Source organism: Zootoca vivipara, chromosome 11 (assembly GCF_965207765.1).
Source record: "Zootoca vivipara chromosome 11, rZooViv2.hap1.1, whole genome shotgun sequence".
NCBI lineage: Eukaryota > Metazoa > Chordata > Lepidosauria > Squamata > Lacertidae > Zootoca > Zootoca vivipara.
In genome coordinates, this window is record NC_142594.1 from 56,587,162 (window position 1) to 56,612,573 (window position 25,412).

At 51.8% G+C, this 25,412-nt stretch overlaps 1 protein-coding gene across 3 annotated transcripts; it reads right to left on the minus strand.

The window, feature by feature from the left end:
• Positions 1–1,396: 1,396 nt before the first annotated feature.
• CSPG5 (chondroitin sulfate proteoglycan 5) lies at positions 1,397–23,493 on the minus strand. 3 transcript variants are annotated; one of them, XM_035129802.3, is made up of 5 exons: positions 23,298–23,493; positions 19,148–20,693; positions 13,320–13,508; positions 6,897–6,969; positions 1,397–1,630 (listed from the first exon to the last, which is right to left on the minus strand). In XM_035129802.3, exons 1-5 carry the CDS (start codon positions 23,359–23,361, stop codon positions 1,469–1,471), a joined length of 2,034 nt encoding a protein of 677 aa, XP_034985693.3. In that variant the 5' UTR covers positions 23,362–23,493; the 3' UTR covers positions 1,397–1,468. The 3 variants fall into 3 exon arrangements, with proteins under 3 accessions (XP_034985693.3, XP_088510036.1, XP_088510037.1); XM_088653910.1 differs by having other exon boundaries at positions 6,816–6,969; XM_088653911.1 differs by lacking the exon at positions 6,897–6,969.
• Between the last annotated feature and the right edge of the window lie 1,919 nt (positions 23,494–25,412).

Here is a 25,412-nt window from a genome sequence, read left to right on the forward strand (position 1 = left end):
TCCCAAATGCTGCAACCATTCTTCACAGGGGATTCGCTCCATCCCCTCGATCATTAGGCTTGTGTTTTCCTGAACTTTTCCCAACTCCACGATGTCCTTTTGGAGGTGAGGTAGCTACTGGCCAAAGGCTGCAGCTGTTGACTAAGCAATGGTCCAGTGACATGTGGGGGGGCAATGGCATTCTTTCCTTCCGACCCTATAACATTTCCGAAATCGCTTCCTCAATCTGTGCCTCTTCCCTTAAGGAAGAAGGTCCATACCCTTTACTCGGTCCAATATACCTGAAGGAGCGTCTCCACCCCCATTGTTCTGCCCGGACACTGAGGTCCAGCGCCGAGGGCCTTCTGATGGTTCCCTCGTTGCGAGAAGCCAAGTTGCAGGGAACCAGGCAGAGGGCCTTCTCGGTGGTGGCGCCCGCCCTGTGGAATGCCCTCCCATCAGATGTCAAAGAGAAAAACAGCTACCAGATTTTTAGAAGACATCTGAAGGCAGCCCTGTTTAGGGAGGCTTTTAACGTTTAATTGTTTTATTTCATTTTTCTGTTGTAAGCTGCCCAAAGTGGCTGGGGAAACCCAGCCAGATGGGCGGGGTATAAATAATAAATTATTATTATTATTATTATTATTATTATTATTATTATTATTAATCACAGCATTTGCAGGTCACCTGTCGCAGTTAGTGCCTGCCTTTCTCGCCTCCCCAAATCCTGGGAGTACAGTACTTAGAAACCCTCGAGTTGGAAAGGAGCCCCAAGGGTCATCCAGACCAACCCCCCTTTAATGCAGGAATCGTGCCTGGCCGTTTCCAAAGCAGCTGTCCGTCCAAATTCTGACCCCACGACCCCACCTCACCCCACATGCAGGAAGAGACACACGGCAGCAGCAGCTTAACTTTTAAAAAAATGTTTTGTTTTTTAATCATTATTATTATTTCAAGATCTTTTAATTTTTTTCACATTTTTAAACTTGTTTCTCCAAAAAAGGCTGGGTAAAATACAAAAAAAAGTCAGTCGAGTCACAGCAAAGGTTTAGAAATCACAGCAGTGAGAGGGGAGATTTGGGGAGGGACGGAGGGGGGCGGGGAAATGTCAGGAGTGAGGCTAACCCAGGCATTATACAGACGGCAACGGAACACACAACCCAACACACACAATTCATTGGGGGGGGGGGACACACTTGATAGAGGAACAGTTTCGTCTTCTTGTGTATTCTTTATTATTACCCTTGTTTTTCCCGCTGTACAAAACACATCAAAGCATGCTATGAAGTCGGGGTGGGGATAGCAAAGAGAACAAACGATTACGAGAAATGAGCTTTGTACAAGAGGGGACAACCATTCGTGCTCTTAAATGTTTTGTTTTGCCTTATTTCCGTTTCCCCCCTCCCTCCTCATTTCCTCTTTCTTTCTTTCTTTCTTTCTTTCTTTCTTTCTTTCGCTCTCTCTCCTTTCTTTCTCTCCTTCTGGGCTCTCATGTCAGGTTGTTCTGCAAGCAATTCACCTCTGCGTCGTCCGGGTCCCCTTTGCCGTTGTCCAGTTTGGGAGACATGGAGTTCTGAATGTTGAAGGACTCCTCGTCTTTCAGGCAGGACTTCAAGGGGTCTTGAAGCTTGTGGGGGGCATTGGGGTCGTCCTAAACGGGGGGAGGGGGTCAGGAAGGAAGGGAGGGAGCAAGGAAGCGTGAGAGAGAAAATGAGTCAGCGCTGGAAGCGGCGATGGCGACAGAGATCTCCCAAGGAAGGCCTGGCGTGGACGGGGGAAAGCTTTGGGTCAGATCCTGGCCCAAAGGCTGGTCCTTGGCTCTTAATCCAGGCCAGGCCAGAATTCTATGCTTTGAGGTAAAAAAAAAATACAAGCTCCTGAATCATACAACAGTAGAGCTGGGAGGGACCCGTGGGGTCATCCAATCCAGCCCCCTGCACTGCAGCTGGGCTTAATCCCCAGGGGTTTGGCAATATCCCTGGCCCTAATCCTGGAGAGTCACTGCCAATCAGCGCAGACAAGAAGGAATTGGGTGGATCCAGGCCCTGACTGGGTAATAAGGCAGCTTCTGAGGTACTCATTCAAACCAGCCCTCCATGAGGACTAGAATCTTTTGGAGCCGGGGAGGACCCTAGCTCACTGGGAGAGCACATCCTTTGAATGCAGAAGGTCCCAAGTTTAGTCCCAAAAGGCATCTCCAGGGAGGGCTGGGAATGCCGCCCTTCTCACTTGCTGGAGGGCAGCTGCCGGTCAGTGTGGGAAGTAGCTAGCTCAGGGGTCAGCAAACTTTTTCAGCAGGGGGCCGGTCCACTGTCCCTCAGACCTTGTGGGGGGCTGGACTATATTCTGGAGAGAGAAAATGAACAAATTCCTATGCCCCACAAATAACCCAGAGATGCATTTTAAATAAAAGGACACCTTCTACTCATGTGAAAACACCAGGCAGGCCCCACAAATAACCCAGAGATGCATTTTAAATAAAATTTAAAATTCCACTCATGTAAAAATATGCTGATTCCTGGACTGCGCGTGGGCTGGATTGAGAAGGCAATTGGGCCGGATCCGGCCCCCGGGCCTTAGTTTGCCAACCCATGGGCTAGCTGGACCAATGGTCTGACTCTCTGTGTTCCTGGCTATGGAACGGATTTCCACACAGAGAGGTCTTCCAGGCCCCCTTCTATGAAATGTGCCGAGCAAAGATATTTCTGCTCGTCCGTGCCTTTTTAAGCAATTTAACTGCCACACCTCCCCGTTTTAAATCAAATTTTAAGCCGTAGGTCTTAAGTTTCAAGTTCTTTAATTTGTTACGGTTTTCTCTTGCCTCAAACTGCATTTTTATGTTGCTGGGTTTTCTCCTCCCTGATCCAATAAGAGGACTCCTGTTACGTGGGGCGACTACGGAAATGTTGTAAAAAGCAAACATAGCAATGTGGCGTCAACCACGCTTCTGAGGACAGCAACAGGATTCTGGCACTTAACTCCAGGATAGTTTAGACTTGCAGGGGTGGCCAACTCCCAAGAGACTGCGATCTACTCATAGAGTTAAAAACTGGCAGTGATCTACCCCCTCTTTGGGTGTTCAGCTCAAAGTTGTTGATGAGCTTTTTTTTTAGGAAGGACGAAGGCCCATTTTCAGGGAGGAGGTAAAATGTTGACCTTTTTTTAGGGGAGCCACGGTTGTTCAGCTTCTTTGGGGGGGAGCCAATGATCTACCAGTGATGTACCGCAAACGTCCAGTGATCTACCGGTAGATCACGATCTACCTGTTGGACATGCCTGGTTTAGAGTACCAGGGTGTTGATCTCAAAATTTCATCTTGGGATCGCAATGGGATCACATTATATATATATATATATATATATATATATATATATATATATATAATTACATATATGTTTGCCTTCCTGGGTTCTATTGAGGATAAATGGGTCTTTCTGGAGTAAAAGATGACAGAACAAACAAGTCTTCAAACTATAATATCAGTTGCTTCAAGCATTTCTTTAAAAAAATCATTCAATTAAAAGGTATCTGAAGAGCTAGCAGGCTTTTCTTTTAAAAATGTGTTCCAAAGCTAGGGGGTAGTTTGCTATTTCATGATAGAATTGAAACCCAAAACATCTGGCAGGCTGCAGATCGAGAAAGCCTCCTCTCCCAGATGGAGCCAGGAGATCGGTCCCCACACTGTAGAATTTCATTCAGAGAGTGGCCAGTTGGTCGAACAGCTCCCAGCATTTTGCAAACCGTGTAAAAATATGATTTGGGGAGAAATGCAGGCTGGCGATATTGTATTTGTACAGTAATTGGAAACACATGCGGAAAATTCAGGTTTTCTAAACCTAGTTTTTCCACCAAAAAAACTAGGCTACAAGTACATTTATAAAATTTTGTTTTGGCATTTATAAAATATTTTGAGTGCTGGTGTATTTTTCCCCCTGAAATCCTCATCCTTTTATTGAGCTCTGTGTAAAATTTCAAAGAGATCTGATCATTGGTTATGGAGGGAAAAAATAAAATGTACACAAGGTGTACCGAGGGTCTCTAGAGGGACAACGTAGATTTAACGAAACTTTGAAGTGCTATCAAATTAAAACCGTTTGTGATAGAGGGGGGAAATTTAAGGGGGTTTCTTTCAACCATAAGGGAAAGGTGTACACCAAATTTCATCAAAATCTGAGGTGGTGGGTGACAAAACCCTTGTTTTTCGCGTTCATTTGATGTGGAATGGCCCAGCTTTTATTATTGACCCTGCCCCCCAGCCCATAAATTCAGATTTCTGTTCTCAATTTGGATTTTAGCGATGAGGTTGCTATATTGTGTTTCGTTTGGGGTTTTAAACTGCACAATCCCATATACCAGGGGACCCCAAACTGCGACCGCTTAATGGTTTGTCTGCTCGCTGCAGCATTTAAAAAATGATTTTAAATTGCATTCTTACTGCTGCCCGGGAGCCTTCCTCTGCCCCAGCTGCAACAAAACATGTCTCTCCTGTATTGGTCTCTACTCGACAACTATTTGACTTCGCCTACTCTCCCACTGTCTCCCGAGACAGACGGATGCCGACGATATTTCGTATACGCTGCGTTTTTTATTGTAGCGCAGTTTGAATACCACAGGATTCAAACTGAAATACAATTTAAAAACCCAATATGTAGGAAAGCTGGTGGATCATGGATTGGGACCTCCTGCTACATCAGCCAGCAGCAACTCACAACAAATCTGGTGGAGCTTACTCCCTGGAAAATGCACATAGGATTGTGGCATTAATATGTGTGTGTGTGTGTGTGTGTGTGTCTATCTATGTCTGTCTATCTTTCTATATCTATATCTATCTATCTATCTATCTATCTATCTATCTATCTATCTGTCTGTCTATCTATCTATCTGGATTGAAAAGTCCTCAGAGATTTTTGTGTTTGTGTGTTTTAATGAAGGGTGGAACATTAAATAATGAAATAAATATTGCACAAAGCCCTGGGCTGCTGAAACCCCCAGCTGAGGAGGTCTGTCTGTTGACGCTCCCAGAGTGTCCTTGATGCTCTCTGCACATGCTCTGTTGCATCACCATCTCCCCCCACTGCCGCCCCTAACTGCCCCCCACTTCCTCCTCCCACGGGAAGCAGTGGAGAGAGGAAGCAGCAAGCGCATAGCAGCCTCGTGCCCCCACCCCGAGACCCCCCTCCAGGCCAGACGTGGGTGTGGGAATGTGGCTGTTGGCACGCAGACAAGCAGGGTCCAAGCCCCTGTGAGGATGGACACAAGGGAGGCGGGGGGGGGGTTGCGGAAACATGGAAGGGAAGGAGGAGCAGGAAGCACATTCATGGGGAAAGCGTCGCTCAGGCAAGCAACAGCAGGCTGCAGGCTTGACAGTCCCAAGGGCCAGATCGAGAGATCTTGGGGGCCACGTTCAACAACACCGCCCCCCACCCCCAATCGCTGTTCTGGAGCTGAGCATGTACATCGCCAGGCCAAACAGTTACTTGGCTGAAAGGCGCAAGACCGTCATCGTTTCCAGAGTCTTGCTTCTCGGAATATTTGGTGGCAATTCCTCCTTTGCAGGGGGGCTGGGCTAGATGACCGCTGGGGGTCCCTTACAATGCTTCAATTCTACGCGGCTGCCCCAAAGCTGCCGGAGACCCAGCGGGGCATGTTTGGCAGTCATTTTTCTGACGGCTTGCAGACTTAAACGGGGAGTCTTTCGGGTAAAGGCATATAGGATTGGAGCATTAATTTGTATAGGGTTTTTTTATTTAAAAAAATCTGGATAAAAGTGGATTTTATGCAAATTTGGTTGACTTTCCCAAAGGCCCTGGAAGAGGGTAGGCAGGCAGGCAGGCAGGCTCAGTGCGCCCAATGAACGGAGGGGGTGCAGAGAAAGGCAGCCATGTGGGGCAACGGTGGCACAACTCCTGCATGGAGCAGCCCCACCACTAGAGGGGGGCAGAGAGCTGCCCTTTTATTCTGCAGAAAATCATCAGCGGGTTGCAGCAACTCCCTATGAGGGAAAAGGTTGCATTTTCAGTTTGGAGGAAGAACTCGTGGGCATTCAAGGAAGCTGAATGTTGGAAAGGACAGGGCGGGGGCCGGACTTTCGCACGCAGGGCGCCATTAAACGAGGGAACTCCCTTCCGCAGGAGGCAGCGACACCCACCAACCTGAACGGGGATTAGATAAATTCGCAGAAAAAAAGGACGGCAGAGATGCTTTTGAACACCAGCTGCCTGGATTAATAATAATAATAATAATAATAATAATAATAATAATAATAATAATAATAATATATTTATACCCCGCCCATCTGGCTGGGTTTCCCCAGCCACTCTAGGCGGCTTCCAACAGAAAAATAAAATAACAGGTGGGGAGTGTGCAAATATAGAACTCAGGTCGTGGCTTGTGGGAATCCCCTATGTGCCACTGGGATAACCGGCCACTTCGCAGGAAGAAGAAGAGAAGAAGAAAGAGTTTGGATTTGAACTCATGAGGAACTTATGAGGCTCCTTCCAGGGTATTTCCTGGAGGAACCTGACTGGCCACTGGCTCTTCTGACATTCGTATGGAACCTCCAGCTCCAGGGGCAGTCTACCTTTGGGGCATTTAGACGCTGGGAGAACAGGGTGCCAGGCTAGGTGGGCCTCTGGCCAAAGCCAACGGGGCTCTTTGGGAGTTATCTCTGGTCAGGTAGCGCCAGACCCCTGACTTCACTATTCCCCCCCCCATTGCAGGCACCAGCAATTTCTCTTGCTGGTGTTGGTCTGAGCGTGCTAGGCACGGGGGTGGGAGGCAAGGGTGGAGGGAGGGGGGCATGCAGCAAGGGGGGAGACGTGAAGAAGACGAGTTACCTGACAGATAATGTTATCATAGTAAGCCAATGCACGGGCATGAGGGGAGAGGTTGGAGGGGGTGTCACAAAATTTCCTTACATTTGGGTGCGAGCCCTCGGCAATTGTGGACAGCGAGAAGTTGTCGTTGTGGAGCTCAGAGGGGGTTCGGTATCTGCCGGTGGGGGGGGGGAGAGAAGAGGGGGAACAAACAAGAAGCAGAGAGAGAGAGAAAGAGGAAAGGAAGGAGAGAATACGGAGGTCAGAAAGAGTCACAGAATCACAGATTTGGAAGGGAGCCCAAGGGTTCATCTAGGCCAACCCCGCAACCACTCTCTCTTCTGCACACCCAGTTGTACTTCCCCACCCCACCCCACCCAAAAAAAGCCTTCTCCAAAAATGAAGCAATCTAACCGTTCGTTCCACAACTTTTCCCCCAGGAGGAGTCAGCCGTCGCCCACACTCACTTTGCAGAGCAATGGCTCAGCACCAGAACAGGATGAAGCGCTGGGAAGAGGTTGCCTCTGAGCAGTTGCAGAGTGCCTTCCGGCTGTGCCAAATTTGCACTTGCGGAGGAGAACCTCCCAGGAGGAAAGTTTCCTGCCTAAACCTCCCGGCTGTGCTTCGCGTCGTTTTTGCTTAAAGCGATTAGCGTTCACGGAATCCCCAGAGTCAGAAGCGAATAACTTCGAACCCAAGGTTGTGGCCCCCCTGGGACCATCGTTTTATTTTTCTGATTGTGGAGTCAGAATAATTATAATAATTATGACATACTGCTCATCATTTCTTACGACAATTAACGCAGGGGGTAGAAAACCCTCTTCGATAATGAATTTATCGATTGCCAATTCATTTTTTTTTAAAAAAAATCACAGGGTTTACAACAAAAAGATATAAAGCTGTGCAGTAGAAAATATACAGGAAAGTGAGAAACAGATGCCAATTAACAACTGTGGAAAGCGCAAGGGCCACATTCCCTCCCAAATTATTATTATTATTATTATTATTATTATTATTATTATTATTATTATTATTATTATTTGTACCCCACCCATCTGGCTGGGTTTCCCCAGCCGCTTCCAACAGAGATTAAAATACATTAAAATGTCACACATTAAAAACTTCCCTAAACATAACCTTCTGGGGGCCACATTCCAAGGGTGGGCAGGGCCAGGAGCAAAAGTGCTGTGGTTCCTGCATTTCACGGGGGTTGGACTAGATGCCCCCCAGGGTCCCTTTGCAATTCTACTGTTTTATGATTCCACGGCCTCATTCCCAAGGGGAGCGTGGATGCTGGGTGCCAGGAAGGCGCAATCCGCCACCTTTTGTGGCATGCCATGCATCTCCCCAAAGGGAATTGTGTTGCTTCTCACCAACGCTGCCCCCACCCCGCCTCTCAGATGACCTCTGCCCCCCCCCAAGATGCCAAGGAAGAGAATCTTTCCTTCGAAGACCCCCCCCAGCCCCCCGCCATACAAAGCCATCCCTCCCCACCCGAAGGACAATACGGCCATCTGCTGTTGCCAAGCTTAGGCGCCCCCATGCAGAGTTGCCAGCTGCTCAGCCCCCCCTTCTCCCCTGCAAAGCTCTTTAAGGGACCTGGGAGGGAGATGGGGGGGGGCATTGTGGCTGCGCACTCAGGCGGGTTGTTTTTTTTAAGGGGGGGGGGGAAACCCAGCTCATTTGCAAAAGAAAAAGCAGGGCATAGGAATGCAAGCCGCTCCCATGACCCCTGGCGGAAAGGGGCGCTCGGGGAAGAGGGGCGGCGGCAGTTCCCAGGCTCCCTCCCTCCCTCCCATTCCCCCCCCCAAGCAATGTGTTGTTGCTAAGAAGCCAGGGACCCATCTCCGCACATATTGAGCAGAGAGACACACACACCCCCGCCCTGCCTGGAAGCGACCCAGCTGCATCACATGGATGTCAAGGCCCCATAGAGAAGGGGTGTCCTGTTCCAGAGCAAAGCAGACAGCCGGGGGGGGGGTCCCAGTTATTCCAGAGCAAGATTGAAATAATGTCCTTCTTTCCGCAATGTGCAGTCAAACTGCGGAACTCCCTGCCACAGGAGCCAGGGATGGCCACCGACCTGGATGGCTTTAAAAGGTAAAGGGACCCCTGACTGTTAGGTCCAGTCGCAGACGACTCTGGGGTTGCGGCGCTCATCTCGCTTTACTGGCCGAGGGAGCCGGCATACAGCTTCCAGGTCATGTGGCCAGCATGGCAAAGCCGCTTCCGGCGAACCAGAGCAGCACACGGAAACGCAGTTTACCTTCCCGCCACAGCGGTACCTATTTATCTACTTGCACTTTGATGTGCTTTCGAACTGCTAGGTTGGCAGGAGCTGGGTTCGAACCGCCGACCTTCTGATCGGCAAGCCCTTGGCCCTGTGGTTTAACCCACAGCGCCACCCGCGTCCCAAAGAGGGTTAAGCAAATTCATGAAGGAGGAGGAGAGGGCTATCGATGGCTATTAGCCAGGATGGCTGTAGTCTGCCTCCAAAGTGGGAGACAGCAATACTTCAGCAATCCCACTTTCTGGAAACCACAGGAGGAGAGAGTTGCTCTTGTGCTCAAATCCTGGTCTTCCCAGAAGAGGCATCTGGGACAACAGGATGCCGACTAGATGGGGCATCTTTGAAATTTGGTTTCACCCACGCCCTGAGATTTTTGCAGGGTGCACTCCCAAGTACATTGAATCGGGTCCACAATGGCTAGAAACCGGCTTTTAAAGCAAGGTTCACGCAGAGGCGCACTCGATTCACGGAAGGCATTGCACCGTGGGTTTTCCATCCTCCTGCAACATCGCGGCATGCGAACGGCCTTGGTGCTAAGTAGCTAAGCGGAACCTCCATATCCAGGAAGAGTCTATCTCTGGTTGCCAGGTGCCTGCCTCCTTCGGGGGGGCCTGCCTCCTTCGAGTGGTAAACCTCCCAAGGGGGCATCTGCGTAGCCACTGCTACAAAAGTGCATTGGGTCAGAAAGACTTGAGTGCCTGCAGCTTTGGGGGGGCAATTATTAGATTCTGTCATGACAGCGAGCTTTGAAAAATGGCTCATCGCAGCCAGAAGTGAGAGGTCATCTGGGATTCTCAGAGGGAGAGGGGGGGCTAGTTTTTTGTTTGAGGCAAACCCACTCTATCATTTTGCACCTTCCCGACAGGATACCACTGGGAGCCTTTTGTTTCCTGGTGTTTGGGGTGCAGTCATTCCCAGCGGCGATAACCACAAATGCCGTTGCCTTGGCAAAAAAACAGCGATGCCCATGACATGCAAAAACAAACAAAAAAGCCCCGTATTTTAGAGTTGTTCTACTGAAGACAGTAAGGGAAAAGCTCAAAGTGTATTCAGTGCTCAGAAGCTGCTGGCAAAACTACCTTTGCTCCCCCCCCCCCCGTGCCCCCCACCTCCACAGGTCTTGCCAGACAGTGCAAAGCCCTCCTTGGTAATTACTGATGGCACTTTTGCAAAACAGCAATTAACCGCTCATTAGGGAGCTGGCCTGCGCAGGGGAAAGAGAGGAGAGCCAGGAGCCGGGATACAAAGCAGTAACCTTAGCCCACAAGCACAGGAGCTCTCCCTCCCTCCTGCCTTCCCATCCTCCAGATGCTAAGTGGGGTTATGCGGGGTGAGCAGGGCTCTCGGCTTGCAGTGTCGGCGCTGACCAGCAGGCAGCAGAGTTTCCGGCCTCCAGGTTTAGCTCAACGCTGAGCCTGAAGAAGAAGAGGAGGAACAGGGACCTGGGACAGGCTAGAGCTCTCGGGCATCCAATGAGGCCGAGGGCTGGGAGATTTCAGGGTGGATGGGATGGAAGTTCTGCTGCACACGAGCGCACAGTTAACCTATGGAACTCACTGCCACAGGAGGCAGGGGTGGCCACCTAACCTAGATGGCTTAAAAAAGAGGATCGGGCAAATTCGTGGAGGAGGAAAAGGCTACTGACGACTCTGCTTCCACATTCGGAGGCAGCACAGCTTCTGGATTCGAGTTGCTGGGGACCACGGGAGGGGAGGGGGCTCTTGGGTTCGGGGCTGGCTGGACGCAGAGGAGGGATGGGAGGCACCAGCTGGGGAACCCCCCTCCCCAAAGGGAAGAAGGCTCAGAGCCAGGGGATTGGTGGTGGGACAAGGATGAGTAGTCACAAGGGGAGGACTGGGAAGAGGAGGTGTTGGAATCTGTAGAGGCGACAGGGTTTAGTGAGCGGGGAGAGTCTGTGGCAGAGAGGAGTCCAGACTCGGAGGCAGAAGCAGGAGAGGAGGGAGGCCCAGAGGCAGAGATGGGTCTGGCTGGGGTAGAGTCACGGGTGTCTCTCTCTCCTGCACTGTTTATGTTCTGACAGTTCCCTCACCTGCGGGCAGAAGCAGTCCAGCCCAGAAAGGATTCTGCCCCACAACTGCATGAATTGGGTAGCCCAGCAGTTCCCAAAGTGGGAAGTGCCACCTCCTGGAGGACAATGGGATTCCCTGGGGGATTCCCTAAGAGGCAAGGGGGGCAAGAGGTGGGTGCTGGAAGTGGGGATTGAAGACTCTTGCTAACTTCTCCACAGTGGCTCCCCGTCTATGGAATGCTCTCCCCAGGGAAGTTCGCCTGGCGCCTTCATTATACACCTTTAGGCGCCAGGCAAAAACGTTCCTTTTTAACCAGGCCTTTGGTTGACCTGATCGACATCCCATAGCCTTTTAAAATGTGGCTCTTTGGGGGGGGGGAATTATTGGGTTATTGCTTTTATTTTTATTGTATATACTATGATCCTTTTATGTGAACCGCCCTCAGACCTCTGGGTATAGGGCGGTATATAAATTCAAGAAATAATAATAATAATAATAATAATAATAATAATAATAATAATAATAATAGTAGTAGTAGTAAACAAGACATTGGGAAACTGCACTCGCTGCATCAAGCCCATCCGTCACGTTGGGAATTTACTGAGCAGTGAAGAAGATACTAAATGTGGCATCTAGGACTCTTGCTAGAGGACGATCAGACTTTGAGAAGATCAGGTTCACCAGGCTTGGTGGAGTAATTAAACTAAATAGTTTTAATTGGGTTTTCAGCAAATGCGCAATTAATGGTTGCTGTTTTGAATTTTATAGTCGTCTTATCTTCCTTAGCGGGTCATGCAAACTGCTATCCTGATAAATTCTTTTTTTATATAAAAGGGGGGAGCGGGAGAGTCAGTTCTGAAAAATGCCGCCGTGTGCATTTTCCAGAACAGGCTCCCCCTCCCCTTTCCACTCTGCTTCACCTCTTCCTCTGATGTCAACTGGGAAATTTACAGCCCTCGGAAGAGGCGAACTGACAGGCGCTCCATCCTGGGCACACACAACACTTGGCATTTCTCCCAGCCGGAAAACCCCCCAACCCGTAAATCACAGGATGGGGGCTGGGAGGGGCATTCCCCCCACCGGAGCAGGGATCCCACAAAGCCTGTCATTGATGGCAGGATCGTAATAAGTAAAGCCTGCTGGATCAGTCCAGCATTCTGTCCTCACAGTGGCCAACCAGATGGGGAACCTGTAAGGAGGATCCGAGCGCAAGAGCAACTATCCCCGTCTGCAGTTTCCAGCAACTGGGATCCAGAAGATTGCTGTCTCTAACCACAGAGGGAGAGCATAGGTATCTTGGCTAGGAGCCCTCCATAGCCCTCTCCTCCATGAAGAGAAACATGTGTTGCTCCACCCACTTTTGCCCCAGGCCCCGCCCACTGCTGGCATGCGGCCCTTGCAAGGTTGTCCAGAGATGAGTGTGGCCCTCAGGGCAAAAAAGCCACACACACACACACACACACACACACACACACACACGGCACCTCTGCAATAAAAGGATGAAGACAAAACCTTTTCCAGGAACGTCCGTCTCCCTACTCTTCCTTGCCAGTCAGCGATCACACCATTTAAAGACGGAGTTAGCTCTTCATTAGCAAAAACCCAACCTCCACCGACTTGGTGTGCGGCCTAATGAGCAGAGCAGCTCATTCCCAGGAGCCTTCCTCTATGAAAATCAGCTGCCGAGACTGAAAGTCCCCACCTCCTCTCCAGGGATTTCCCGAGCGATCTGAGACTGCGCCTGCATGAGGCCAACCTCTCCTCCACCCTGTTCATGCCTCTCCTCATTCTGGGAGACAAGCAGGGAGGAGAGCTTGTCGCAGCAGCAGGAGGAGGAGACATCCTGTGCTTCTTCACCAGCCAGACCCATCTCTGCTTCTTGGCCTCCCTAACCCTAACCCTAACCCTAACCCTAACCCTAACCCTCTCCTGCTTCAGCTCTACCTCCAATTCTGGACTTCCCTCTGCAACAGACTCTCCCCGCTCACTAAGCCCTGTTGTCTCCCAGATTCCAACACCTCCCCTTCCCAGTCTTCTCCCTCTGACCACCCATCGTTGTCCCAACACCTGTCCTTGGGCTCTGCGCCTTCTTCCCTGGGGGGTTCCCCAGCTGGCTCCTCCCCACATTCTTCTGCGTCCAACCCATCCATGACATTGACACCCACCCGCACCAAAACCCGCCCGCCCAGCCCCGCCGCCACTCACTTGGTCTTGCGCAATTTGCTGTTTTCGGTTTTGAGCAGGTAGAGTTTCTTGGCGAAGAAGACGGTCATCATGAAGAGGAGGAGGACCACCAGGGCGGCCGAGCCCACGGCTATGCACATCACCTGGAAGTCGGTGATGATGGACTCGCAGCGGATGCCTTTGTGCCAGATGTAGTCTTGAGTGTTGCACCTGCGGGGTGAGAGGCAAAGCCAGGTCTGCTCAGCAAAGGGGGAGCCTGGGAAAGCCATCAATCCCAATAATAATAATAATAATAATAATAATAACAATAAATTTCTTATACCCTGCCTGTCTGACTGGGTTGCCCCAGCCATTCTGGATGCCTTCTAACAAAAATGCAAAAAAGGTAAGAAAATCCAAACCTTTAAAACAGGCATCCCCAAACTGCGGCCCTCCAGGTGTTTTGGCCTACAACTCCCATGATCCCTAGCTAACAGGACCAGTGGTCGGGGAAGATGGGAATTGTAGTCCAAAACATCTGGCGGGCCGAAGTTTGGGGATGCCTGCTTTAAAAGCTTCCCCAAGCAGGGCTGTGTTCAGATGCCTACGGATTATTTTTTTTTGCAGTTGTTTAACTCTTTACCACCACCCCCAGCTCAACTCTGGGGGGGGGGGTTTGCCTACCCACAAAGGCTAAAAGTGGAGCTTCCAGGGTTAGGGGCAGGATACATTAGGAAAAGATAACCGCATGTCACCAGTTTGTCTGTTTCCCTGGGACATCGCTTGTCAGAGACGGCGCCGAGCTGCAACGACCCCATAGCAAGTTTCCAGTTCTCTGAGCACTTCTTGTTAAAGGAATAATAATTCAGAAAACCCTGCAACAGTCCTGCAAGGTAGGCCAGTATCATTGTCCCTGCAATGCAAATGGCAGCCAGGGGAAAGGGCTAGGGATGAAAGGGACAGATTCGTGACTCTTAGGTAAACGCGGGAATTTACTCCCTTGAAAGGCCCATTAATGTGCTGGTGCCAACACCGGGTTCGAAAGCTACGCCTGGTTCAGCTCAGTGGCACAAACAGGTCGCCAGTCTGGGGCTAGGCTCAGTATGTGAACCAGCCCCACATTGCAGCAGAAGCAGCAACCTATTTGCTTGTTTCATCAAAATTATACGCCGCTCGAATGCAAAAATAAGACCCTCAAAAGAGGTTGGCAAAAAGGATAGAACCATAAGGAAACCACCAAGTAAAGTTGTTGTTGTTTAGTCGTGTCCGACTCTTCGTGACCCCATGGGGCAGAGCACGCCAGGCAAGTAAAATTAGGAACGGTAATTTCAGACGTCGAAAAGTTAAAATTACTATTAAGGCTGGCACCAGCGTTCTCAACCTCTGAGTGGGCCGAATGTTTTTAACAGGCGCTGAAGAATCTACAGTGAAGGTGCTTGCTTTCGGACTTTCGGAGGAAGAGAGGGGAACGAGCCCCGTTGTATATCAGGGGAGGGGGTTGTGTGGAGAGAGTCTCTTCCTTTAAATTCCTGGGAGTTTACCTTAGTGAAGACCTCACTTGGAAAATCAACATAACTCAGGTGGTTAGGAAGGCCAACAGAGACTCCATTTCCTCAGGGTCTTGCGAAAGAACAATGTTAAACAACAATTGATGACCTCCATCCACCGGTCCACAATAGAAAGTGTCCTCTCATATTGTATCACAGTGTGGTATGTTGGCTTGACAGCCACGGACAGGAAGTCTTTACCAAGGGTGGTGAACATAGCACATGATATAATGGGTTGTCCCTTGAGTCCGCTAGATGACATCGCAAGGGATCGTTGCCTTAGGAGCGAGAAAAATTCACAGGGACAATTCACACCCTATCCAGCACCTCTTTAATCTTCTACCCTCGGGCAGGAGATATAGAAGTATAATCAGTCGTACCAACAGGCTAAAAAACAGTTTCTATCGAAAAAGATTTTTAAATACCGTATACCTTTCCCAAAAAACCTGAAGCCCCCAAGTTACAGCACATTGCGCAATAATGTTAGGGCGGCCTGAGCTGCTGCAACACACAGAGGACCCTGGCTTCCCCCAAGATGGTGTCGTTTTGGACTACAACTCCCATCATGCAGCTGGTGGGAGTTTGCATCCAAAACACAGGGGTGGGAGTGGGGAGCACCAGGTTGGGGAATGCTCTACTAGGCTTTCATGCAGGGTGGATAAAAATCAATGATTTTTTTTAAATTAAAAAACTTGATTTTTAAAATTGCAATCGGATTTATTTATTTTTTTTAATTTAAATTGCATTTTTAAAATAAAATGCTTTTGGAGGCAAAATCTTTCTAAATATAGTTTTCTATTTAAGTTGCATTGTAGTCCAAAGGCTATTAATCAGGAAATGAGGATTTGCTTTAAGTTTTTCATGTGTGCTAAAAACCTACAAAAATAATAATAATGTTTAACCACATCAGTTAACGAACGTAGATACATATGCTATTATGTTAATGTTTTAGTTAAATAAATGGTTTAAATTGTTATTAAGAGAATGATCATTTTTCTTCTTCCAATAAAGTATAGCAGAAAAGTTGTCCAAATATAAGGTAAAGGTAAAGGGACCCCTGACCATTAGGTCCAGTCGTGACCGACTCTGGGGTTGCGCGCTCATCTCGCAAATATAAACAGCTATTAAAACTGACCAGTGATTTAAATCGTGATTTAAATCGATTTGATTTAAATCAAATCCACCCTGCTATCATGTGCGTGTCCATGGCATGCCTCTTAACAGTAGAGGAATGAGGGCAGGGAGAGAGCCTTGGCCCTCCAAATGTTGCTGAACTGCAACTCCCATCGACCCCATGGCCAATGGATGATGGGATTTGTAGTTCTGCAACACCCAGAGGGCCGAAACCTGCCCACCACCGACTTCTTCATTTCTCACGCTTCACACTTTCTCTCGCAAGAGCCCAGTATGGCTAATGATAATTTTACAAAATGCAGTGCATTTTAAAAACCCGCAATGCTGAATAAAACACTATCATGCAATACTGCCAGTCGGCAGCAGATTTTGCAACAGCACCCAAGGCTTGCTGGGCAAAAGGATTAAGCTGGAAATGCTTGTCCCATCAGCCCAGAAGGACCAGGAAACACACAGGGAAACTGCAGGTGGGTGTATCAGCCTTAGTAACCTGCGATTCCAGCATTGCTGGGGTCAGACTAGATGACCCTCTCGGTCCCTCCAAAACCAGACAATTGTACGACTTTATGAATGCACAGCATGTGCCACACCCGCTGAACAGGCCACCCTTCCCCTGCCTAGAGGTACAGGTCCGGCACACCAGAGTCAACGAGGAGTGAGTCAGGATCCGAACTCGCCTCCCATTTGCGCTTCAGGATTTTTGCTGGATCCCAGAGGGGTGCACCTCCCACAGAGGACCCCTACCCAAGCTCTGCTCTTGGGGCGCCCCGTGACTTGCACCCAGAACGCCGTCGCTGGATATAGCGCGCCTTCTTCCCGCCGTCGCTGTCTGTCAGAGCTGATTAGTGACTCAGGGAGAGCATCCCGTCAGCGTGGCTCTGACCTAATTCCAGCTCGGCTGAGCAGGCAGGGGGCTGTGGGGGCAGGGAGCACCCGGGAAATCCCTCCCCTTCTCCGCTCAGCATGCAGGAGCCGAGACGCCTTCAGGCTGCCTCTCGAAACCTTGGGTCGGGCAGAGTGCACAGGCCCCAGACAGCATCGAACCTACCTGAAGGAGCGTCTCCACCCCCATCGTTCTGCCCAGACACTGAGGTCCAGCATCGAGGGCCTTCTGGCGGTTCCCTCGCTGCGAGAAGCCAAGTTACAGGGAACCAGGCAGAGGGCCTTCTCAGTGGTGGCACCTGCCGTGTGGAACGCCCTCCCATCAGAAGTCAATGAAATAAACAACTATCTAACTTTCAGAAGACATCTGAAGGCAGCCCTGTTTAGGGAAGCTTTTAATTTTTAATAGATTATTGTATTTTAATACTTCTGTTGGAAGCCGCCCAGAGTGGCTGGGGAAATATTAATAATAATATATTATTATTATTATTATTATTATTATTATTATTATTATCTCCCAGGGTCGTTGTAACGGGCGTCGGAAATGAAGCACTTGGGACACACCTTTTGGAGACCAATTAGCATCACCCTGTGCGCCCAGGATTCGAATCCCCACTCAGCCACAAAGCTCACCAGGTGTGTGACCTTGGGGGCCAGTTCCTGCCTCTTGGCCTAACCTACCTCTCAGGGTTATTGTTGGGGGGGACTGAACGAGGAGGGGGTGGGTGGGTGGGAAACCACACATACCACCGTGAGCTACTCAGAGGAAAAGGTGGAATATAAATGCAATAAATAATATAAATGAAATAAATATAGGAAATGCAAGGGAGGGGCGAAATGGGAAAACAGGAGGAGTCCAGGGGCGGGAAGAGGGAATGGCATGGGATATCCTGCAAGAGCCCGTGGCTGATGGGAGAGCTCCGCGCTGCAGCACTTTGTTGCAGTTCTCGAAAATATTGTCTGTTGCCAATGGGCAAACTGCGGTCAGCAGAGGATGATGGGCGGTGTAGCCCAATAACACCTGGAGGGGCACAGGTGCCCCACTCCTGCTCCAGGTCAATGAGACAGTTCCCTAGAGCTCCAGTATGTCCCCAAACCCCACATTACTGCATTGCAGGGGGGTGGACCAGATGGCCCTTGGGGCTCCCTTCCCACTCTATAATTCTCAGATAACTCAGGATATGGGGGTCAGCAAAGAGGAGCGGATTCCCACTTGGGGGGGGGGGTGTCAGGTGAGATTTCCCAGCTTTAGCCCGCATGCCGAGAGGGACGTGCCCCTTTTCTTCCACCTTAAGTGGCTACCTCCCATTCAGTCCTTTGGAGAAAGAGTGCAAGGTGTGTGTGGTCTCTGCTGCGATGAAGGCTGAGCCAATGCTTCTCCTCGGCTCCCCAACCTGTCTGCTCTAAGACACCCCCAATGCTCTCCTAGGTGGGAACCTTGCAAGGCAGCACACGAATTGCACATCAATCTCGCCATGCTGGGTATTTGGTTCATTAGGCCATAAAGCAGGCCACTTGCCCCTCTGGCACAGTTGCCACCCAAATACGGAGCCTCGAGGTTCCAGGTACAACCAAGAACTAGATTATCTAGATTCTCGAGGTTGCTAGAGCCATAAAAAGGAGCGCGAGCATTCTAAACAAAGACTGAACTTTGGAACTCCTTGCCTATTGACACCTAGCAGGCACCTTCGCTGGCCTCTTTTCCGCACATGTCAGAAACATTCTAGTTTAGACAAGTCCACCCAGATGTTTAGAAAGGTGGTGTGAGTTTTAATCTGTTTTTGGTCCATTGCTACTTTCAATTATTGCGGCCATTTTTCCTTATGGGTAATTTTATCACGTCATCTTTCTTGAGGGTTTTGCTGTCTTGCCCCTGCTGTACTGGCCTTCTTACTTGAAGGGGAGCTTTGTGTGTTTTCACACCGGGGGGGCACTCACCCATTTGAACTATGAACTGGTACCATCCACTCTGACCAGCTCGGAATTCGAACCCCTTACCCTGTCCAATGTGGAGACCAAGCTGAACCCAGAGCAGTTTTGGGTGGAGGCTGAATCTATGCTCCAAAACCAGGCTTAGGGTGAGCATGGCCCACCCCAGACCTTTCAAGTTCTCCCAGTGGAGGACTCAAATTTCAGCAGCACCCTGGGTGTCGCTAAAATTCCCCTTTGCCTTTCATCTTCCACGTTCCAGTTGTGGCGCCCCCTGCAGCACGGCGACCACAGCTGCCTCTGCCACTCCCACCTCACCTGCCAGGGAAGCCCCGCCCACTCCCAGGTAGCCTCCTCCTCCTCCAGGTAGCACCTCACCTGCAGAAGGCCCCCAGGTTCTCCACCAGGTAGCACTGGCCCCCGTTGTGGCAATAACTGGGGAACGTGTCGCACATGGATTTGCAGGAGTTGTTGTGCCGGACAAAACCACTACGGCATTCTGTGCCGTTCTCCACGACGCCCAACAGGCCGAGGTCCCGGCCAACCTCCGCCGGACGGGGTCTGGGGGTGGCCCTGCTGCCGCCCGCGGAGATGACAAAAGTCTGCAGAGGTGGGACGACGTAGCGGCGGCTGGTGGGCTCCGCTTCCTGGACGGCGGTGTGGACCTTGGGTGTTGCGGGCGTGGGGACCCGGAAGCCGTTCTCGTCCTCCAGATCCCTGGCCAGCCCTCCTCCGCCGTCTTCCTCCTCCTCTTCTTCCTCTGGCTCGTCCAGGTCCTCCTCATCCCCGTCGGTGTAGAAGGAAGTTGTGGGGTAGAAATCGGACTCATCAAAGGGCGTGAAGTCATCGTAGAGGTCGTGCAGGGACCAGGACATCCCTTTGTCGTCCACCGGCTTCCGCTTGGTGGAGTCCAGGCCGGCACCGCCAAGCCGTTCCCCATCAAACAGGTCATAGTAATCAATGTCGATGATCTCGGAGGCCAGAGGGTCCTGCGACGGCTTCGGGGAGGCCTTGACCGGAGGCGTGACGGCCGCCCGGGGGGTCTCGGCACCCGGCCAGCTCCGGTCGGTGCGGCCTTGCGCGCCCTCGGCTGGCGAGCTGCTGGAAGACTCCACCCACAGCTCCAGAGGCTCCTCCTTCTGGGCGGAGTCTTGCTCTGGGACCGCCCCGCCCTCCTCGGGGGCCTGGACGTCGGCCCTCGTGGGGGACGGCAGCACCGCCGCCCCAAACGTGTCGAGGAGGAGGTCTGCCTCAGCCGAACTGTGGCCCAGGCCTGTGGGAGAGCTGGTCTCTGCTGGCGCAAACCTTGGCGTCGTGGTCCGTTCTGCCAACTCCCCCTGATCTGGGGAGGCCTTGGCGGGCTGGTCCCCACTGCCAGCTTCCTCTTGGCTCTCTGGGGCAGGGCGGGGACTCCCCACTGCCCCATCTTTCCCGTCAAGTAACTTCCACGCCCCCTCCTCCTGCCCCTGCGCTGGCTGGGCAAATCCTGTTCCGACCGACAAAGCTTCCAGGGGGCCCTTGCCGTCGCGTCCCCCCCAAAAAGGCTCCTGAGGCTGGCTGAGAGTCCCTCCGGGGCAGCCCAGACAGAGGCCCGACACGTTTTTCTCCTCCTCCATCTCGCCAGAAAAGTACCTCACCGTGACGCTTGCCCCTGGGGGGCTGCCAGCAGCTGGGGGGTCAGAAGCGACCGCCTCTCCATCGCTGCCTGGGAGAACGGCAGGTGGCTTGAGCTGAGATTCCTTCGCTCCGGCTGCCTGCGAGGCTTTGGCGGTGGAGGCGTTCCCCCCTCGCCAGGCGCTGGGTCTCGGTGGCAAGGGGTGCTCCTTCCTCAGAGGCGGCTCTCTGCTCACAGCGGCTGACCTGCTCTGCCAGGGGGCTCCCTGGACGTCCGTGGAGTTGGGGGAACCGGCAGGTTTCTCAGAGGCTGCAGGCGAGAAAGGAATAAGCGCTTGTGAGTGGGGAGGCACGCAAGCAGGAAGGGGCGCTCATCTCCGTGCACCCGGGGGCGTTGCTAAGCTCCCACCCTCCCGCCACAAAATAAGAACCTAAAAAGAGAACTGCAGGATCAGGCCCAACCAGCATCCTGTCCTCGTAACCTGATACATAGCATCATAGAAAAGTCAAAAGGGACCCCCGAGGGTCATCTAGTCCAACCCCCTGCAATGCAAGAACCTTTTGCCCAAGGTGGGGCTCGAACCCACGGCCCTGAGATCAAGAGAACTCATGCTCTGACAACTGAGCTATAAACTGCATCAGGGCAGAACGGGGCAGATGTCTCAATGCGAATCCCACAAGCAGGATGTGAGCGCAAGAGCCCTCTTCCCCTCCTGCGGTTTCCAGCAACTGGGATTGGGATTCTGCCACGGCGGAAGCAAGAGCATAGCCATTGTGGGCTGTTAGCCCTTGATAGCTCTCTCCTCCATGAATCTGCCCAGTCCTATCTCAAAGTCACCTAGGTTGGCCATCAGTGCTTCCTGTGGAAGGGAGTTCCACAGATGAACTCAGCACTGCGTGAAGGTGGACTTTCATTTATCCACCCTGAATCTTCCAACATTCAGCTTCTCTGCTTTTCCAAACCCCAGAACCTCCTACGGACAATTCCAGCGCACAGAATGGTACTTTCCCTATTATATTCGTATTCTTCCTTGCTGCGGTGTCAAAAATAGCATCGGTCTCGGCTCGCAGCTCATTCCCACACATTCTGGCTGCCTGATTCAACTTTTCTCCTTCCCCCTCTTTCCCAGTGTAGTAGAGCAGAATTAATCACTTGGAAGGTGGGGGGGGGGAGAGAAGAAGCTGGCTGGTTGTAGCAAGGAGTGGGGTGTAAATATGGGGAATGTCTTTGGCACTAACCATCGCCTCTGGGTTTATTTACCAAATCAGTGGACATCTCCCTGCAAGGAAGGAAAGCAGCCTGATCAACCTTCGGGATAAATATTTCCATCCATCCATCCATGGGCAAAGGCTGGGCTCCCTCTGACAAGACCCCCACCTACCCCGTGTTCTAATTTTGGCTTCCCTGAGAAAGAACTCGGTTTTTTTTCTGAGGCTTAAGACAAAAGCGAACAGAGAAAACGAGGGCGGAATGGAAGAGAAGCCGATGGCAAACAGAAAAAAGGTTCTAGAGGTAGGAAACACCCCCTCCTCAAACCAGGAAAATAAATAAATACAAGAAGGTGGGGGTCTGTTTGGCTTTTGAGCATCCAGGACTGGGGGTGTGACTGAAGAAGATGACTGCAGGCAAAACCAGCTGGAGAAGATGGATGGAGAGACCCCAGAAGGGTGGACATCATCTCCATGCCGACACACAGGCACACACACCTCAATTCAGCTTCCCAAGCAGCACCTGTCTGACTGGACATCACCAGATCCTAGAACAGGTGAATCAGATCCTGGTCTGATCCTGCCAGGCAGCTGAGGGGTCTTGCAGGGAAAACAATTCATTTTGCAGTCCCCCATCTGGAAGGAAGGTCTGAGTCATTGGTTTTTTGTGGCCTTCTGACCTGAAAATCCATAGATTTACACATCTGAACCTGGCAGCAGCAGCAGCAGGCAGGATAATTCTCACTCCCTTCCAAGCGTCTGGGGTTTATTTACGACAGGACACAGTCACCGGGAGACTATACAGATCTCTTCCACCATCAAACAAGACCCGCATTTTTAAGAAATAAAGGGACTCTCTTCTTCCATTCATTCGATCTTCGAAATATATACCGGTTACGGTATATATACATATATATATATTTGAGAGGGGTGTGTGCAGCCAAGAATGGCACAGAGGGTCTTCGTTGGTGCACCACCACCCCTGACTCGTCTGCAACGGAATCACCAGGACGTGATCCGGTGCGATCCCGCATTTCGCTGCGATCTCCCGCCGCCGCCGCTGCCGCCCGCCCCTCCCCCCTGCCCTCCAGCTCTCCATTCGCCACAGCCTCCTTTTTTTGGGGGGGGGGTACACACACACACCCCAAAATGCATTTGCAGGGGAGGGGGAGCAGGGCGAGGAGAGTGTGTGGATTTTGTAACACGTGTCTTGCATTACAACTAACGCCGCCACCAAATTACTCAGTAGACATCCCCGAAAGCTGTTTCATCCTACAAAATGGGGGTGGGGGTGGGATGGGGAGAGGAGAAAAAGGGTGGGTATCAATTTTTTTTGGGGGGGTGTCTTCTCTTCCCACCCCAATGTGGCCATTTTACACCCCTCAGCCCTAACCGTCCCCCACCCCACTTCCTGAAAAAGCTCCCCCAGTTTCCTTAACCATTGCCAAAAAATAAAAATGCGCCCTCCTTGTTTTTTGCGCGAGGGGAGTGGTCGTGGGGGTGGGAGAGAGATGAGACTGTGTCTGGGTTGGGGGCGGTTCCCCCGTTACAAATTCCACCCCCACCCCCCCAAAAAACCTCAAATATTTGCAATCCAGAAAATATCCAGGTAGAGGAAAAGGAGAAAAGGGTGGAATATGGGGGTGGGTGTGTGTGTTGGCGTCTCCATCCTTCCCACCCCCCACTCCATCTCGCCCCCACCTACCCGCGAGGAGGCCCGCCAGCGCCATCAGGCCGGCGGCGGCGAAGGCGAGCCAGGCGCGCCCCATGCTCCGTGCACCCTCGGCCGCGTCCCGCCCTCGGCAGGAGGCTCCGCGCGCTGCTCCGGCTGCCGCTCAGCGCCGGCGGACGCCCCGCCGCATGGCGCGCCCAGCCGCGCCCCCCGAGATCAGCGCCCAGACGCCGCCGCCGCCCAGCCGGCCCGAGGAGGAGGAGGAGGAGGATGCCGCCGCCGCCGCTGCCCCATCGTCCCCCGGCCGCCGCCTCCAGCCCCAAATCCAGCGGCAGGAGCAGCAGCAGCGCCGGCCCCGCCTCGCTGCGCGCAGCGCCAGGAGCCGCGGAGCAGGAGGAGGAGAGAGGAGGAAGGAGGAGGCGCTTCTGCAAGGAGGATTACGGTGCCCGCGGGGGGTGGGGGTGGAGAAGAGACACAGACACACACAGACTCACACACACACACACACACACACACACACACACACGGGCGCGGAGGCGCGGGCGCGCGCAGCACCCCCTGCCCAGTTGCAGCCGCTGCGCTCTTGCAGTTGCTGGACGCGCGGTCGCTCGCCAAGGCCGGGTCCTGCTGCAATGCATACACGCCCCCCCCCCGGGCACAGTTTAGAGCTGGGGTTGGGGTGGTGGGTACGGAAGGCAATTGGGGGAGACGGAGACTGGAAGTGTTTGGGGGTTGGATGGATGCGAAAGGGGGCGCAAACCGGAGAGATAGCGGACCGTAGAATCGGAACCCCGTGTAATGCAGGAACTGGAATGAAAACGGGAGAAGAGCCCCAGGTGGATCAGGCCCCTGGCCTATCTCGTCCCTCCCACCATGGCCAGCCAGGTGCCTGCGGGAAGCCAAAAAGCAGGATTCGAACACAAGCGCAGCTCCCCTAATGGGGTTTCCAGCAATTTGGAAGCAGGGAACCGTAGAATTGCAAAGTACCCCCAAGGCTCATCTAGTCCAACCCGCTGCAATGCAGGAATCTCAACTAAACCCTCCAGGACAGGTGGCCATCCAACCTCTGTTTAGAAACCTCCAAGGAAGGAGAGGCCACAAGGAGTGTGTTCCACTGCCAAACCACTCCTACCATGACAAAGTTTTTCCTGATGTTTAGTTGGCGGAATCTCCTTTCTTGTAACTTGATGCCTTTGGTTCAGGTCCTGCCCTCCAGAGCAGGAGGAGAGGAGGGGGGGTCTTGCTTTGCTGCAAGGGGTGGAGGGATGCATGGAGGAAGGCCAGTGGGGTAAGTACATAAGAAGGAACTTGCAGGATCAGGCCAACGGCCCCTCTAGTACAGAGGCTTGTGCGAAACCTTCGAGCAGGATTCGAACACAAGAGCCCTCTCCTCTTCCCTCCTGTGGTTGCCAGCAAGCGGTTTTCAGAAGTGTTGCTGCCTCTGACTGTGTAAACTAGTTGTGTGTGTGTGTGTGTGTGTGTGTGTGTGTGTGTGTGTGTGTGTGTGCAAATACCACTCTCTTGTCCCTGGGTGTGCGCCATAGCTCACACACGTACACACACCTCTCCAGGCCAAGCATGAGAAAGAAGCCCGCTTCTGTGAAGGACTTTTCATTTTTGGAGAAGCATTTTCGCCCAGAGCATTTCCTAGGTGCATCCACTTCCGACAGCCATAGAATCATAAGAGTTGGAAGAGACCACAAGGGCCATCCAGTCCAACCCCCTGCCAAGCAGGAAACACCATCAAAGCATTCTTGACATATGCCTGTCAAGCCTCTGCTTAAAGACCTCCAAAAAAGGAGACTCCACCACACTCCTTGGCAGCAAATTCCACTGTCGAACAGCTCTTACTGTCAGGAAGTTCTTCCTAATGTTGAGGTGGAATCTTCTTTCTTGTTGTTTGAATCCATTGCTCCGTGTCCGCTTCTCTGGAGCAGCAGAAAACAACCTTTCACCCTCCTCTATATGACATCCTTTTATATATTTGAACATGGCTATCATATCACCCCTTAACCTTCTCTTCTCCAGGCTAAACATACCCAGCTCCCTAAGCCGTTCCTCATAAGGCATCGTTTCCAGGCCTTTGACCATTTTGGTTGCCCTCCTCTGGACACGTTCCAGCTTGTCAGTATCCTGCTTGAACTGTGG

Coding starts and splice junctions, on each gene's coding strand:
- CSPG5 (XM_088653910.1), bottom strand. CDS start 23,361: ATGGGGCGCGCCTGGCTCGCCTTCGCCGCCGCCGGCCTGATGGCGCTG. Junction 13,509..19,147: donor AACCTGGGGGCCTTCTGCAG/GTGAGGTGCTAC, acceptor CTCACCCCGCAG/GTGCAACACTCAAGACTACA. Junction 6,970..13,319: donor AGCAAATTGCGCAAGACCAA/GTGAGTGGCGGC, acceptor CCCCACCGGCAG/ATACCGAACCCCCTCTGAGC.